Here is a 15,929-nt window from a genome sequence, read left to right on the forward strand (position 1 = left end):
ATGCTGTTAATAAAGTCAGAAAAGGACAGTATACATACACACACACACACATCATATAGACATAAAATATAGATCAATGCAGACATAAAAACCCTCAATGAAATATTATCAAGTAAAATTCAGCAATCTATAAAAAGAATTGTACACCGTGACCAAGTGAGGCACTCCAGGGATGCAAGGCTGATTCAATATCTGAAAATCAATCAGTGGAATCCACCAGTTTAACAACTCAGAGAAGGAAAATCACATGATCTCATAAATTGATGTAGAAAAAAAGCATTTGACAAAATGCAATGCCCATTCATGATGTTTAAAAATTCAGAAAAATGGGAAGAGAGTGCTTTCTTAACTTATTGAAGAACAACTATAAAAATTCCTGCAACTCACATATTTGCCAGTGAAAGACTGAATATTTGGAAACGTGTCTATTCTCACCCCTCTTACTCAACACAGCGCCCTAAGTTCTAGCCAATTTAAAAAAAAGGCAATAAAGGAAATACAAGGCATACAGGCCAGAAAGGAAGATGTGTTTATAGGTGACATGACTGTCCATGTAGAAAATTGCTGGAGTCTGCAAAAAAAAATCCTTAAACCAATAAGCCCGGTTAGCAGACACGGGATACAAGTCAAATATACAAAAGTCAACTGTTTACCTCTACACTAGCAAGGAACACGTGGGTACCAAAATTTAAAAATACAATAGTGTTTACTGTCAATGTCCCCAAAATGAAATAGTTATAAATCCAGTAAGACATGTCGAGGGTTTGTATGCTGAAAACTGCAAAATATTTATGAAAGAACTCAAAGAAGATGTAAATCCATGAGAAAATACACCTTATTTATGGATTAGCAACCTCGATATAATAAAGATGTCTGTTCTTCCCAACTGATAAATAGGTTTAGACCAATTCCTAGCAAACCCTCAGCAAGATTTTTGTAGATATAGACAAGATTATTCTAAACTTTACTTGAGAAGGCAAAGGAACTCAAATAGCTAAAACAATTTTGAAAGAGAAGAATAAAATGGGATCCATCTACTCAATTTCAAGACTTATTATGAAGCCAAAGGAATCAATGTGCAGGAACAGACACTCAGGTCAACAGAGCAGAACGGCGAGTCAGAAGTAGGCCATACCAACATGCTTGAGCGGTTTTGGGCAGGTGCAAAAGTGACTCAATGGTGGAAAGGGAGACTTTTCCATACATAGAGCTAACGCAGTTGGCTATCCATAGGCCAAAAAGACACACACACACACACACACCCCTAAACTGCTTGCATTTTACAAAACCTAACTCAAAATGGGATTTCTCTCTGTGGTCCCCCGAGGCTTTGGCCTGCCATGGCAGTGCTGGGACCTCTGTCTTGCTGGCATTATCGGCTAAGGTGAGCCCAGGCCAGTGCTGCCTGGACCTCCACGGAGGCCTATGTCAGAGTCCCAGAGTGTGGCTGCTGCAAATGAAGGCCTGGATAGCCCGGGGTACAGTTCCAGGAGCACATCCACCAAGTCCTGGGAGAAGACACCAGCTGGTCCCACAAAGGGTCACACTGTCTCCTTAAGGACCCTGCCCCTTCAGCAAGAAGAGGTGTGAGAATGGGCAATGGTTTCCTCTGGCTCCTCTGCCAGACCACAGGGGAGCTGAGCTGGTGTGGCCACAGGGACAGAATGCAGGGGAGGGAAGGAGGGAGCAGTGCAAGCTTCTCTCCACTGCTTCCTAATACTCAGAGCTGGTGAGGGGTCGGTGGGGGCATCAAACCACACCCCTGTGTTGTTTACTGAAATTGAAAAAAAATGGAAGAGGAGAAAGACTTGCAAAAAAAAGCCTGAAATGGCTTCTGTCAAATCCTTGCTGCAAACAGAGTTCGACCCACACACACAGAGCTCCTCAGTTGCTGGAGGCTCTCTGCACTGACAACTCTGAGACAAACTTGCATTTGCCAAGAATAATTTTGCCAGGTCTGAATTGCTTTGCACCAGGAGAGGGAGGGAGGTGGAAATTTTCAGAAGCCCCCTAGCCAGTGAGGCCTTTCACAGCTCACACAGAGACCCTGGAAAACAGCAAACCACTGGCTCGTCTGTTTCGAAAGTCCTCAGAGGTTTCTTTAAAAGAATTTAAAAATCTTCTAGAGCCCACGTTAGACATTATAAAAATGCTTCTTAATTGCTCATAAACCCACTCATTTTATACAATAACTTTGTTTCTATATGTACTTTCCAATCTTATTCTATCTAGATTTCCATTTATATTGCTTTATTAACAGTGTTATCAAATTCCATCTGTACCCTTTTCATTACACTCCATAAACATTTTTTCATGTTTTTATGGTCCTCATGTTAATTCTAATAATGGCAGCCATTTCAATTGTATTTAATACCAAAGATCCCTTAACCAGATAAAATTTTTTTTCACTGCTATAAATAACATGGCAACGAATATTTTTATGCGTAGGGTATTTTCACTTACCAACTATTCAATTTTTAGGTATTTATTCAACATACGTTTCCTGGATGATACCGATTATGTTAGGCCCTGGGGATAAGTGGATGAAACAGACACAGTCTCTGCTATTTTCAGATCTTCCTGAGTGGGTCTCAAATAAATGAAAATAATCCCCTGAGTTAAAAGGTGCAGCATTTGAAGCCAAACTAATGTAGGTGGGAGCCTGCCTGCTTCAGCTGCAGAAATGATGCCTGGAGCTTGAGCACACTTGGAGCCGGGGTAACCAGCAGCACCCACCACAGGACAGAGATGGTGGCTTGTCTCTGCAAGGGCTGGGCTGGGGACAGCAGGGCCAGGGGGCCGAGACTCACTTCACTGCACAGGAGCTTGGCTCCTACCACAGGCCAGGGCTGGGCCTCTGAGCACCTCTCCTTCCCATCCATATCCTGCAGCCTTACACTGTAAACTGAGGGTACCTGTACTGAGGGTGCAGGGCAGGTGGGAAGCACGCTTCTTGTGGACAAATTGGGTCCCAAAGAGGAGAGGATGTTCTGGGCATGCTCAGCTCCTTCCCCGGAGCTTCCTGCTCAGACCTCATCCTTCTGGCCTGCCTAGACCAGGATGCGCCTCCATGCAGAGCCCCCCTCCCCCACTGCTTGGAATCATCTGAGTGGAGGCAAGGGAGGAGGTCTCTCCCGCTTGCCACCCCTCCCACCCCACCCCGGTCGCAACACCCACCTCCTGTCCAAATCCAACCACTGAGACTGGCCCTGCAGTCCCAGGACCTGGTGGACAGTCCTTGGCCATCGCTCAGGCAGTGCCCACCTCCTGAGAGACGGTCAGACGTGGTCGGAGCAGAGAGATGGCAGCTTCCACCTGCACTTCCCCTGGGTCTGCCCTTTGGTGTGATGAATATAAGGCAACTGGTCGGGGTGACTTCCCTCGGGCCAGGGCTTTTGAGCGAATCATCCTTGCTAAATGGACTTAGCCACCCTGACTGTGTGCCAGGCACAGCAACAGGCTTTTACATCATGGTCCTATGGAATCCTCTAGGCGGTCCTGGGGCCCAGGAGCACTTACCTGTCTCCCTAATCCATCAGGGCTCATCATTGTCAAGGTCACCAGAGTGAGTAGCGGCCACATCTGACGCTCCACCGAGGGGCCTGGCTGGGGCTGTGCCGTTTCCATGGCACCTGCTCACCCCACTCCTTGTGCCTTCTTTCTCGAAAATGCATGAACTGCTTTCCAGATCCCTGCTCGCGTTCCACAAGAAAGAGAAAAAGGTGTCTTTTGGCAGACCGCACGAGACTCCTGTGGGATTAGCCTGGAAAAACCCAGAGTCCCCCACGCCTCCCCAGGCCAAGTCTGCCGCCTGCCAGCGGGTCACCCATCCTGAGGGCTAACGCCATATACCTGCTCAGCAAACGCTGATTTATCTCCCTATATTATCCCCCGCCCCAGTGCATTCTTAATTCAATTATCTTTATTGGGATCATTGTTTACAACACTTTCGAGGTTTTGGGGGTACGGGCATACCTCTTTAGAAGTATTGTTATACCCCACTCACCACTAAAGCACCCCTAACACCCCACCAGAGTCCTCTCCCCCTTGGCTCCTAACCCTCCAACCACTGCCCCCCTCCAGCCCGCCCCCCAACCTTACCTTAATATTAACTTACCTCAGGTTAACTTGTCCGCCTGAGGATCCGGGGTGCAGGATGAACGTTGTCACTGCCTCACAGCGGGGGGAAGCGAGGCACGGAGCGGTCAAGCCGCAAGCCCCAGGTCACACGGCCGTCTGACTTCAGCAGCGATGGGTTCGGCAACCCTCCCCAGCTGGGCAGGTTCAGCTTCAGTTCTCGCAGGTGAAAAGATAATGGTGGCGCCTATGGTAGATGTTCACAGGTCTCTGAATGACGACGCAGGAGGCGGGCCAGCTTTCCCAGCACGGCTCTGGCTCTCTCCTCTCGGCGTCCTCCATTTTAGTCCTCGTACCACCTCGGCGTGACGCAGCCCTTCTAGCCCCTCGCCCCTCGGCACAGGGGCTCCATATACGGGGCCCAGGTGCCCATAATTACAGGCAAGTGTGCAGGCCTGCAGGTGCGGGCCGTAGATGCTGATGGCAGGCGGGCGTAAAAAACCTGGTAACCAGGCCTCCCCGGTGGCGCAGCGGGTTGAGCGCAGCGCTGTGAAGCTGTCCGCAGCCTCTGCAGCTCGAGTTCGATCCCCGGCCCGCCAGGGAGCTACCCACATGGTGCAGCAGACCTCTCCTGACTCGCCTGCTGCTCCCCTCAGCAGCGTACTTCGGTCTATCTGCCTGTTCTGTTCCTTGCTCTGTCCCTGGAGGATCCTCTCACCTCCCACACCTCTGGCCTGTACCCCGGTTCTTGTAATCATAAATAAATCTTTAAAAAAAAAAACCTGATAACTTCATTTCCCCTACACCATGGCTTAGCCACCCTCCAACTGCTTTTTTAAAGCGCGGGAGGGTGAGAGAATTCACCAGAGCCAGAGCGGGGAACAGAGCAGGCAGAAGGACCGAAGTACACTGCTGAGGGGAGCAGCGGGCAGGGATCGAACCAGCGCTGCAGAGGCTGCGGGCAGCTTCGCAGCCCAGCACTCAACCCCTGCGCCACCAGGGGAGGCCCCTCTAGCTGCTTTTTGACTGAGGAAGAACAAAGCAGCCAGGGCACTGAGAGTGTGGGGGGGCATGTGGTGAGGGGTTACAGTGGCTCGTCCATCCCCCAGTCCTTCTGACATAAGCACCTTTAGTTTTTGCCACAAAACAGTCCCTGGGAAATGTCCATTCTTTCCTAAAATGGCAGCGTGGGCAGCTGGGAGCTGTGGGCTACCAGAGTCTCGCTTTCTTTCTTAACCAGTAACTTCATCTGTGCCTTATGCTTATGTACCACTTAACCCATTTTAGCCTCTTTATTGACCCTCCCTGCTTCTAAAATGTCTCCCTGCATAAACCCCTCCATTTCCATAATGTGGCCTTTCTCATCGTGGCAACTTCTCTTCCCTGCAAATATTGACAGAGTGTTTTCCCCAGTTGATGTATTAACACGGACCCAGCCGGGCCGGCATTCATGCAGCTGTGGAGGCCTTGAAGTGTCCCCAGAAGGTTTTCACTGATGTTATTTGCAGAGAGAACTGACTAGTTCCCGTTGCTTTGAGAACAAAGAATGAGCAGAACAAGGAGGGATCACAAGAGGTGAGGTTTTAAAGCAAATGCTTAGACTGTGTAATGAAGATTTAATTCAAATCCAAACCTTCTAACAGATAAACGGGTGGGGGGAGGGAAACAGACCACTTTAATTGGGTTTGCTTTGCATTACCTTTTGGAAGCTCTGATAATCTCAGTGATGATTTTAGTTTGTGTGGCATATTACAGAGTTGGTTCTCATAAACTAGCATCTTTGAGGTCTGCAATCAGGGGTGGGGAGTAATGGAGCCTGCAGAAGGGCAGCCATGAAACAAAGATTAGTTTCTCCCCTCTCTGCATCTCCCCAACCTACCTAGTCTTGTCTCTGCTTCACATCCTCAGGAAGACACTGTTCATTGGTTAAACCACTCTATGGTTTTCCAGCTTCCCTTGCAGCTAGAGATGCCACGGGACATGGATCTAGTCAAGGGGATACAAGCATGTTGACTGCTGGGGCAGTCTTATAAAAGCTAGAAGGCAACTTTACCCTTTCTATCCCTCTTGTTACTGCCTTAATTATCAACTTGATGCTACAGCAGCCATCTGGTGACCATGAGGGAAAGAACAAGAGAACCGTAAACAAACAAGCCCCAGAATCCTGACGTCTGAGTTGCTGATGTAATTGTCAAAACCACCTGCCTTAGGACTTGTTATGTTGTAAAACTGAACATCACGTTTAAGTCCCAGTTAGTGGATGTCTGTTACTTGCAGCTAAAAAACCCTCCTAAACTAAATATACCTGGGTGTTATTATCTCCATTATTCAGAGAAGGAAACACTGATGTATTTTCCAAGGCCCCACTGCAAATCCACAGAATGTGCTCTGGTTCCTCAGGCTTTGTCCTGACCTCTCCCCACTATTTCACAGCTGCCTCCAGAAATTGCTGCTGGCACAAATTCCATGTAGGAGAAACTTTGTCAGAATGGCTAGTACTTCATTCAAGCAGTTCATGTGTTTTCCTGAGTCAATGGTCCACGTTTTTGTGCAGCAAGAAGGCCTCCTCAATTAATTTCAGCTACTAACCTGTTGGGACTCTGCTCACAGGCGTGAGCTGCATAGCCTTGGAGCAGTCTCTCCTCTCTCTGGACTTGTTTCTGCTTCTGCAAAGTGGGAGTTTTTGAGCTGCAACTTTTAGAAGTCACAGACCTCTTTGGGAATTGATGAAGAAAGACCAGGCACCATCTCCCTAGAAAATAAACTGGAGTGGGATATTTTGCAGAAAGACTTGGGGGATAGGGGACTATACCCAGGGGCCTTTGAAGATATGTAGAGGTGGGAATATTCAGCTGGAGGCTTCTAAGGCTGCTTTCAATTCTGATTTGCTGGTGCCTGTTCTTTGTCTGAAGCAAGACTGGCCCTGAGTCAGGATAGCCGCAGAGACCTGGACACGGTGACAAGGTGTGGAAAGAAAGGTAGCATGAATGACAGCGTGGGAAAGACAGCCTCTGTGTTTCGGTTCTTTTATTCCATCAAAGATTAGTACTACATCAAAGAGTGAGTCTCAGTTGGATGCTGGAGGCTACTTACCACCTCCCTGGCTCAGGAATCCTCTTTATCAGAGATAGACCTCCTTCAGCATCTTCAGAAGGCAACAGCATCCAGCCAGAATGCAATGCCTATGTTTTGGTTTCATTACATTTTTTCTAGCCATTTGTTTTAACTTTTATTCTTGAAGCAGAGAGCATAAATGGGAATACACAGGAACACTCACCTATTGCTGCCTCCCCTCTCCCCCCACAGCCCCTAGCCACTGGCTCACTCCAAAGGCAGTCACTATGCGCTCTGTGTTCTTCCAGAAATGTTTGATGTGTATCTCCGCAAGCATATGTAAATATGTGCTCTTGTATTTATTTTAAAAATTAATCTCTCTGGCTAGTGAAACTAGTTTCCGAGTACGATTTTGATATGTAGTTTTCTTTACAAATAAATGTGTTTACATTTAAAAGGAGGATCACTTTTGAAGTATAGTGCTAAGTAAATATCCAGAGATGAGAAAAAGTGCGACTAGGTGTGCAGTGACGTAGAAAAGTGGTGGAGTCCCAGGGATCCTCTCCAGCTCTGCTCTCTGGAGGGAGTAGGCTTCCCTCCCTTCCTCTGTCAAGGGTGCTGGAAGGTCCTTTGTTGAGATTTGTGCTCCCTGCTGAAGAGCAAGACCTCCCTTGCCCCTGGGAAGAGGGCACAGATCCTTTCCATGATGGCTCCCAGTCATGGCAGGGACTCTGGAGGTGGGACCTGGGCCTCCACTCTTCTGCAGAACGTCAGCGCATTTGGGATCTCTATTTCCATTGTTACATCCACATGTTGGAGGTTTGGCTAGATCATTTCTCACATGTATTTGCTTCCAGAAAGTGTCACCTGGACACCACTCTTCCTGCTATGTAAGGGACTGTGGTGCAAGTATAATCTCAGGTGCAGATATGTGCTCGGGTGCAGGTATGTGCACATGTGCAGATGTGTGCTCAGGTGCAGGTATGTGCACATGTGCAGATGTGTGCTCAGGTGCCGATATAAACTCAGGTGCAGGTGTATGCTCATGTGCAGGTGTGCACACAGGTGCAGGTGGGTGTCCTCCTGCCTGAGCTCTGTGGGTCACCATGTGTCTGAGAAAAGCAGCAGAGAATTTGAGCATAACTCAAAACATGTTGCAGCAACACTGCATTGGTATCGGGCAGCACTTAATATTTATGAATAAAATATGAATGCATTTCATTTATGCACTAATGAATGTCATTACAGAGATAATTAACACTTGTTCTTCTCAGATACAACACCTCATGAATCTAATGGAGCAAAGTTTAAAGGGAGCTCCATGCTGTCATTATCCGTAACTAAATCCAAATTTGGGGAAATACATGCAGACTCTCAAAATGACCTTTATAACTCTAAGCATGTACAATTCTTAGAGTTTGAGGGGGCGGCTCTGAATTTAAGTGGGACACATGTGCCACTGCACAGAGCAGCGATGAGATCAATTTCAACAGGATCGGGGGAAACATACTCAGAAAATGCCTGTTCTTGTCATGGCTCGTCACTCTGGGATATGCCACGTTCCTGTGATCACTGCATTCTTGCTCCTTCATTTATTTGTTGGAGGGGTCACCAGCCCCCCAAGCCCACCTTGGTCCCTTCTGGTAACCACCATGCTGTTTTGCTCTTCATAGTGCACAAACCAGTGAAATACTTGTCTTTCTCTTTCTGGCTTATTTCATGTAACATGATCCCCATGAGGTCCATCCATGTCGTCACAAATGGCAGGTTTCACCTTTTTCATGGCTGAGTAGTATTTCATTGGGTATATATCTGTAGCCAATCACCCCACTCAGGCACCTGAGTTATTTCCTTATCTTGGCTACAGAAATAGTTCAGACAGGTATGAAATGGTATCTCACAGCAGTTAATTTAGATTTCTCATCAGAGAGGTTGCTGTTTTGATGACTTTCTACCACCATTAACATTTGAATCAAGGATTCCTGACAGAGGCGGAGATTAACAAGCTCCCTACATGGCCATCAGCCATCTCTGCCAGGTCCTTACACAAATGTTAAGAGACTCTACCTGCTGAGCCAATTACACAAATCTTCTGAGTGCCCCTCGTGCTCTTACAGGTTACAAGCCTAGAAGCTGTGGTTTTACAGGTGAGAAGCCCTAATTTATCTAGAAGTGGTGACTCATGTCAGGCTCCAAGCAGAGTTCATTTAAAGTGCTCTGGAGAGAACCAAGGGGATCTGGGTAGACGGGGCAGCCCAGGGCAGGGAGGTGAGGACTGGAGTGGACATGGGGCAGAAGGAAGGTGTGGCCAGAGGAGCAAAAGAAAGCAGAGGTCAGTCTGCAGGAAAGGACAGGCTACGGACAGGACAGCATGGGCGTATTTATAGGACTTTGCAAAAGCCCGAGGGCTTGGAGCAAGGCAAGTCTGAGCAGCAAAATTCTGGCTGCAGCATGGAAATAAATTGGCAGGAGACCGCCAGTTAGCGAAAGTGCTAAAACACCTCAGACAAGGTATTTGTTCATGGTGCTGACACCGCTCCATGGCACGTGAAAAACCACAAGTTCCAGGAACCGCAATAGCGGCCCTGAAAGCTTCCACTTGTCAGACAACAGGGAGTCCGTGTGGCCTGGGGGCCAACTCCAAAGCTACAGACCTCTGGGTTCAAGACCTAGCGGCACCAATAGTGCGGTGACCCTGAGGTGGGAATCCCCGCCTCGGGCTGTTGTTAAGGATGATGTCAGTCTACATGGCCAGTCACAGGGCCTGGTGCACACACGAAGCTGTGCCTGTCAGCGTGCTGTGCTCTCAGGGTGGGACAGAAATACACTCTGGAAAGGTATTTGGGTAAAGGATTAACACAGCACAGGAGTTTCTGCTTGACAAGTGACATGTAAGGGACGAAGCACATGTGAGTGCATGACCAGAGCCTGACCATCCACACGGATGGAAACACTTACCAAGCGCCTGTTTTCATGTGTGAGCCCACCAGGGGCTGGGGGCAGACTGCACTCCCTCCAGCGCCATGCGGGGAGGTAACTGATCCAGCCTTGGGTGTGTTAAGTGCTGGGATACCTGGAGCTGGCTGGGGTGAGGGTGGTGGTCTTGCCACCCTGGAGACTCACGCTGATGGTCAGATGTGGACAAGCTGTGAAGTGGGGAAGCCAACACCGCTGCACATCAGCCTCAGCAGATGGCGGGCGGGGCGCACCATGGCCCACCCAGCACCCCATCCTGGCTCTCGTGACTATCGCCGCTCACCTTATACCGACACCAACGCCGCCAACCCGTAAGAAGGCAACAGGGAGGATAGCAATACTTTTAATGTTTCACATTGTTTTCTCAGAAGATTTGTAATAAAAATACATGGAATTTAGTACGGGTTTTAACACATTGGGCTACGACAGAATCTAAACAAGACAAGTCTATAAAGTACGATCCTTCCTGTGGGGGCAGAGCCTCCCACGTGCCACTAAGAAGAGAGAATCACAACATGATCAGGTGCAGCGGCTCACGCGGCTACGTTCCAATTCCAGAGACTGGCAGACTTGGAGGAAAAACGAATCAAACCAATAAATAAAGCAGCGACAGTCGGCCACCTCATTCCCCGGGTCCTTTCTTCCTTTTTCTGTTTTCTTCACAGACCCGGATGGGAGGGTGGGCGTGAAGCAGCGCCCTGCGGGTGAGGGCCGGGCACTCTGCTGACCAAAGGCCAGGCCGGCCCAGATGTGCCCGCGGTGACCCAGAAGCGCGCTTGGGACCAGCCGCCGGCGCTGCAGCCAAGATGCGCGCAGGAGGGAATCACAAGAACTGGGAACTGCCGATTGGAGGCGGGTGTCCACAGCACGTGTCTGGAGTCCAAATACACAAAGACGGCCTCCTCCTCAGGATGGCGCACAGGGCCTGTAACTGTGAGCGAGCACCTCTTTGCCATAACACAAGCCGGAACGCGGCGAGGCACAGACACGCCGGCCACACTCCGCCAGGTGCAGCTGTTCTTTCAACAGAGAAAGTCAACACCATTCGGTTTTTAAATGAAAATCCTTCACATCCACCTGTGTTCAATAATAACTTAGGCTATTAACAGCTTCTTTTAAAAAGCAATGACTGCGCGAGGGCTAACATAGGCGTGGGAAGGCCTACGAGTGTGGCTCCTGGGAGGGGAGAGCTACCTGACACACCAGGAAAGTCGAGTCGTCCTCGGTGGGGTTTGGCTTAACGCCACAGCTACCACGAAGAAAGCCTTCCACAGGTGTTTTCCTTTGCAAGAGATCTCAGCTCACTTAGACCAACACACAAGCTAAGTAAAGGGAGATTTACTCCTCTTTTCCCCGTTTAAGATGTGACTCTCACGCACACCGCGACGAAGCCGGCCTGTCCCACCCGGCTCCGTGCAGCCTCGGCCAAGCAGCCATTTCCTTGCCCGAACACAACTAGGAAAGTAGCAATCATCAGTGATGTAGTGCACGGGGGCGAATTTGGTCAGAGACGGTCATGAATTTGCCTGGACACGGCCTATCGGGAGCCACTGCTGCAGAGGTGGGGGAAGCCAGCACTCGGGAGCCCCGGGACAGCCTCTTGCACAGGACAAGTGAGCCATCTCGAGTCTTCCACGCAACGAGCCACTTTGTTTGCACTATCCAGCCCTAACTTGCTCATGGACAGAAATCAGCTGCTAACACTTTTCATTTCTAGTTATCATTAATACCATGGAGAAAAAAGGAAAAAAGTAATCAACATTAAAAAGCTAGAAGAGAGAGTGAGCACCCACAAAGGTGAGGGCGCCGAAACTGCCCCAGCAGACGATCCGTCACTGCCCACCCACACGGGCTTGAGGCCGGTGACTTCATGGATGCATGCTCCGATGCTCTGCCGAGTCAGTTCCCAGTCTGTCATGGTGACCCCAGTGGGATGCTGCCTGCCTTCCGCTTACCACCTCCTACCCACGACATCCAAGGGGCCTCGGGTGGTGGAGGCACAGGACACACAGGTGCCCAGGTCCGAGAACCTTCCCCAAAACTTGGCCTTGGATTTGGCACGGGGATGTCCGTGGTGCGGAGTCATGGCGACAGCATCCACACTGGGGCTTAACCTCAGCAGCCAGCCTGGAGGATGCCCCCTCCGGAGCGCTTCGTCACAGACAGCGTCGTGAATACCTGCCGGGAGGAGAAAGCAGAAGAGGGTCAGACCCTGAGCCAATGAGCTAACGGGGTACAGTTCAGACAACACCATACAGAGTAAGAATGACCTGGGCGCCTACTCAAAATGAACAAAGCAGAAGGAAGAGAATGAAGGAAATCCTCTAATTCTCCAGAGATGAAAACGGGGAAGCGTTCTAAAAGCAAGATGAAAGTGAAAAAAAGCCATTTAGGCATAGCTAATGAACTTTCTGACCATGAAGGTAAATTAAAACAAAATAACCACACAAACGCTTTTCAATACTCTAGAAGCAATGCATCATAAAATATCTTGGATACCTAGAAAGGTATAAAGGCTATTTTTAACAAACCTACTTGTTCAACCAACCAGTTCAGAAATTTGCAGATATGGTTAGAGTCACGTGTGCACCCCTATCACCTCCTTCCCTGCCCCCCATCCGTGCCTGCCATTCCTATGCATTTCTCCCCTAGGTTTTTAACTTTACATGTGAATGACAAGCTGGTGTGTGGGCACTTGTGCTGCCTGTTTTCTTGGTTCCATACTGTATTTCTGTAATTCACCTATACAGACACAAAGTTCAATCCTTCCATTATTCACACAAGACTATTCAACCACGGTAATACAGTACTGATATTGTGTACTACAGTATTCAGGTCTTCACACAGTGAAGATATTACAAATTACATATCCAAGCTTCTGTTGCTTGGCCATCCAAACTATTTATGGTCAACATGCTATTTGTAATATGCCCTGTGACCTGCCAGAATGCCTCCTGTACCCAGAGCTGGAGCTATACAACTCCGTGGAGTCCACCTGTCCTACCCTAAAAAGCTGACCTTCCAAGCCATTAAGTGTCTTACTGAGAATGGAGACCACAGCTTATTTGGGAGAATCCCAGTGAAGGAAGACTCCTGAGTGCCTGCATCCTTGTGGGCACATTTAGACAAACTTTGGTCAGCTGCCCCTTTAATTCCTGAGACACAACTGGTTTCCTGGTTTTTAACACAAAGAACACACATACAATTCAAGGTCACTTTGACTCTATATAGTGAAAGCAATAGGAATCAGCATCCAACACTTTTGAATAAAAGGGTAAAATACTTTTGTACTAAGGAGGACCTTGACTGAGAAAGCCCTTTGTCTGCTTCAGCTTTAAAGAGACAAAGTATTTTTACTTCTGAAAGCTCTTCAGCACCTCAAAAACTTCAGACCCCAGTAACACAGCCAGTATCTCAAAACATGTAAAATATGAACAGTTCACATCCAAAAAAATAACTCTAAGAGGTCCATCCTTGTTAGCAAAGACACATGGAAATCCTTGAAATAGTTATCCCTTTGATACTACTATGGAGAAATATATTTACACTGAATTTTCTAAGTTTCATTAGCACTCTCAAATTCAGTGCTAATGACACCGTAAGGAAGTACACTCTTTGAAAAGCAATAAAATTCCTTTGTTTGAAAAATGTGTGGCTGTGTACGAGGACAAAAAGACAATATGCGAAAATGAAAATAGTTTTGCTGGGAAAATGCTATCATGGGGAATTTAAAACGCCATCAAACATGCACTTTTCAATGTTTAAAGGAAGAAAGACACAAAGAGCCAAGGAGCACATTAAGACAAATTCCAGGCTTGTGAATTTACAAGCCTAAGTTTTATTTCTCAGAAATTAATTTACAAATAGAAATTTCGATAGAAACCCCATCAAAAACAGAAGCAGATTTTTAAAAAGAGCCCTTATCTGTTCTTGTTCCAATAAACAGGTTGTTAAAGAGACAGAGGAGCTAAATACCCTTGCTGGTTAGTCTAAATGGAAAAACTGAGGGGGCCAAGCTTTCTAAAGCTTTTATTTGCACATATCTGCTTGAGAATTTTTATAAAACCCATTTTTTAAACATGAGCGTGGGGACTACCCCTTCATGCAGAAGTCAGTGCTGTTGTGACTTGGGCCCCAGCCTCACGGGAACCCCTCACTCCAGACTGTGATTATGTTAACTATTAAAACAAAACTTTTGGGGCCTCCCTGGTGGCGCAAAGGGTTAAGTCTCAGCACCATGACGCTATGGACAGCCACTACAGCACAAGTTCAATCCCCAACCAAGGAGCTGACCCACATGGCGCAGCAGACCTCTCCTGCCTAGCCCGCTGCTCCCTTCAGCAGTGTATTTCAGTAGATCTGCCTGTTCTGCATCCCACTCTGTCTCTGGTAAATCCTCTCAACCCCCCTACCCCTGCACCTCTGGCCTACACCCCAGCTCTTGTATGCATCAATAAAGAAATCTTTTAAAAAAATATAAAACAAAATTTTCGATGCTTTGCACTAAAATTCACCTGGAGACATTCCACAGGGGTCTTTTCTAATGCTCTTTCTTCTTGAGCTATTACTTCCCCCTACAGATAAACCTGATTAGTTGTAATTACTACTCTAAATGATGTGTAGTCAGTTTCTTATTCAATTATGGCTGCTCAGAAGTCCAGAATAAATTACCACCATCGAGCTTCACACTGAATAATGCTAATGCATTCCTATCGCTCCAGGCCCTAAGACTCCCTCTCTCAGACTGACAACAACGGGCGTTCAGTAAAATCCTACTCAGAGCAATTACAGAAGAAAACCTTTTGGAACAGAGGAAGTTTTTTAAGTTCTTACTCCTCAGAGCCAAAGGCTGCTCAACTGCCCAGGTTATTTTATCAAAGTGATCTGAAAGACCTCCTGAAATGATTCCCTCTGCAAATCACCCCAGTTAGTGGTGCGGCTGTGCTGAAAGCGTTAAACAGATGCAGGAGTGGATTTCAATCATTATTTCTGATCCAGCAAAATGGATCAGACACGTGTGCAATTCAATATAAATGTCTTTGGAGGGCCTCCCTGGTGGCGCAAAGGGTTAAGACGCAACCTATGAAGCTGTCCGCAGCCTCTGCAGCACGAGTTCCATCCCCGGCCGGCCAGGGAGCAACCCACATGGTGCAGCAGACCTCTCCTGTTTCGCCCACTGCTCCGCACAGCAGTGCATTTCAGTCAATCTGCCTGTTCTGTTCCCCACTCTGTCCCTGGTGAGTCCTCTCACCCCCCGCACCTCTGGCCTGTACCCCAGCTCTTGTATACATAAATAAATAAATCTTAAAAAAATTAAAAAAAATGTATTCGGAAAATGAAATTTTAAAAAGCAAGTAAAATTAAAGGCTAGTTTTTTATTATCAGATCAGACACCATAAAATGGCTCAAGTGTCTAAACCTGTCTTCCACCTCCTGGTGGACTTAGTAGTAACACATAAGGACTGCATTCTGAGTGGACCCCCAACACCCTGTGAAGAAAGAGTGGGTCCAGGGCAAATGCAATGACTGTCCAAGTCAGAACCCAGGCTTCATAGTTTAGAGAAAGAGTCCCTTAAACATCACCTATCAATCAAACAGCACTTTCCCTCTATTAATAAATCTTTAAAAAGATTTTCTCAGTCAGGAGAGGAAGTCTTCACTTCCTCAACCCCTGGCTTCTAAAGGAACGAGTTCATAAGCAGAGGTTAAAAAAAAAAAAAAATCAACAGGGCCTCCCCTGGTGGCGCAGCAGTTGAGCGCTGGGCTGCGAAGCTGCCCGCAGCTTCTGCAGTGCTGGTTCGATCCCCGGCCACCGGCGAGGG

The 15,929-nt window shown here is 47.7% G+C and overlaps 1 protein-coding gene across 4 annotated transcripts in view; it reads right to left on the reverse strand.

Moving 5' to 3' along the window:
* Window positions 1-10,440: 10,440 nt before the first annotated feature.
* TXNRD1 (thioredoxin reductase 1) overlaps window positions 10,441-15,929 on the reverse strand; it is a 97,010-nt gene continuing 91,521 nt past the window's right edge. For all 4 annotated transcript variants that reach the window (XM_037513729.2, XM_037513732.1, XM_037513730.2 and 1 more), the window contains one exon: window positions 10,441-12,285. In XM_037513729.2, the coding sequence (XP_037369626.1) occupies window positions 12,223-12,285 (63 nt within the window). In that variant the 3' untranslated portion in view covers window positions 10,441-12,222. The remainder of the gene's footprint in view (window positions 12,286-15,929) is intronic.

Source organism: Talpa occidentalis, unplaced genomic scaffold (genome assembly GCF_014898055.3).
Source record: "Talpa occidentalis isolate TD23 unplaced genomic scaffold, MPIMG_talOcc4v2.1 talOcc4.16, whole genome shotgun sequence".
In the NCBI taxonomy this organism is placed as follows: domain Eukaryota; kingdom Metazoa; phylum Chordata; class Mammalia; order Eulipotyphla; family Talpidae; genus Talpa; species Talpa occidentalis.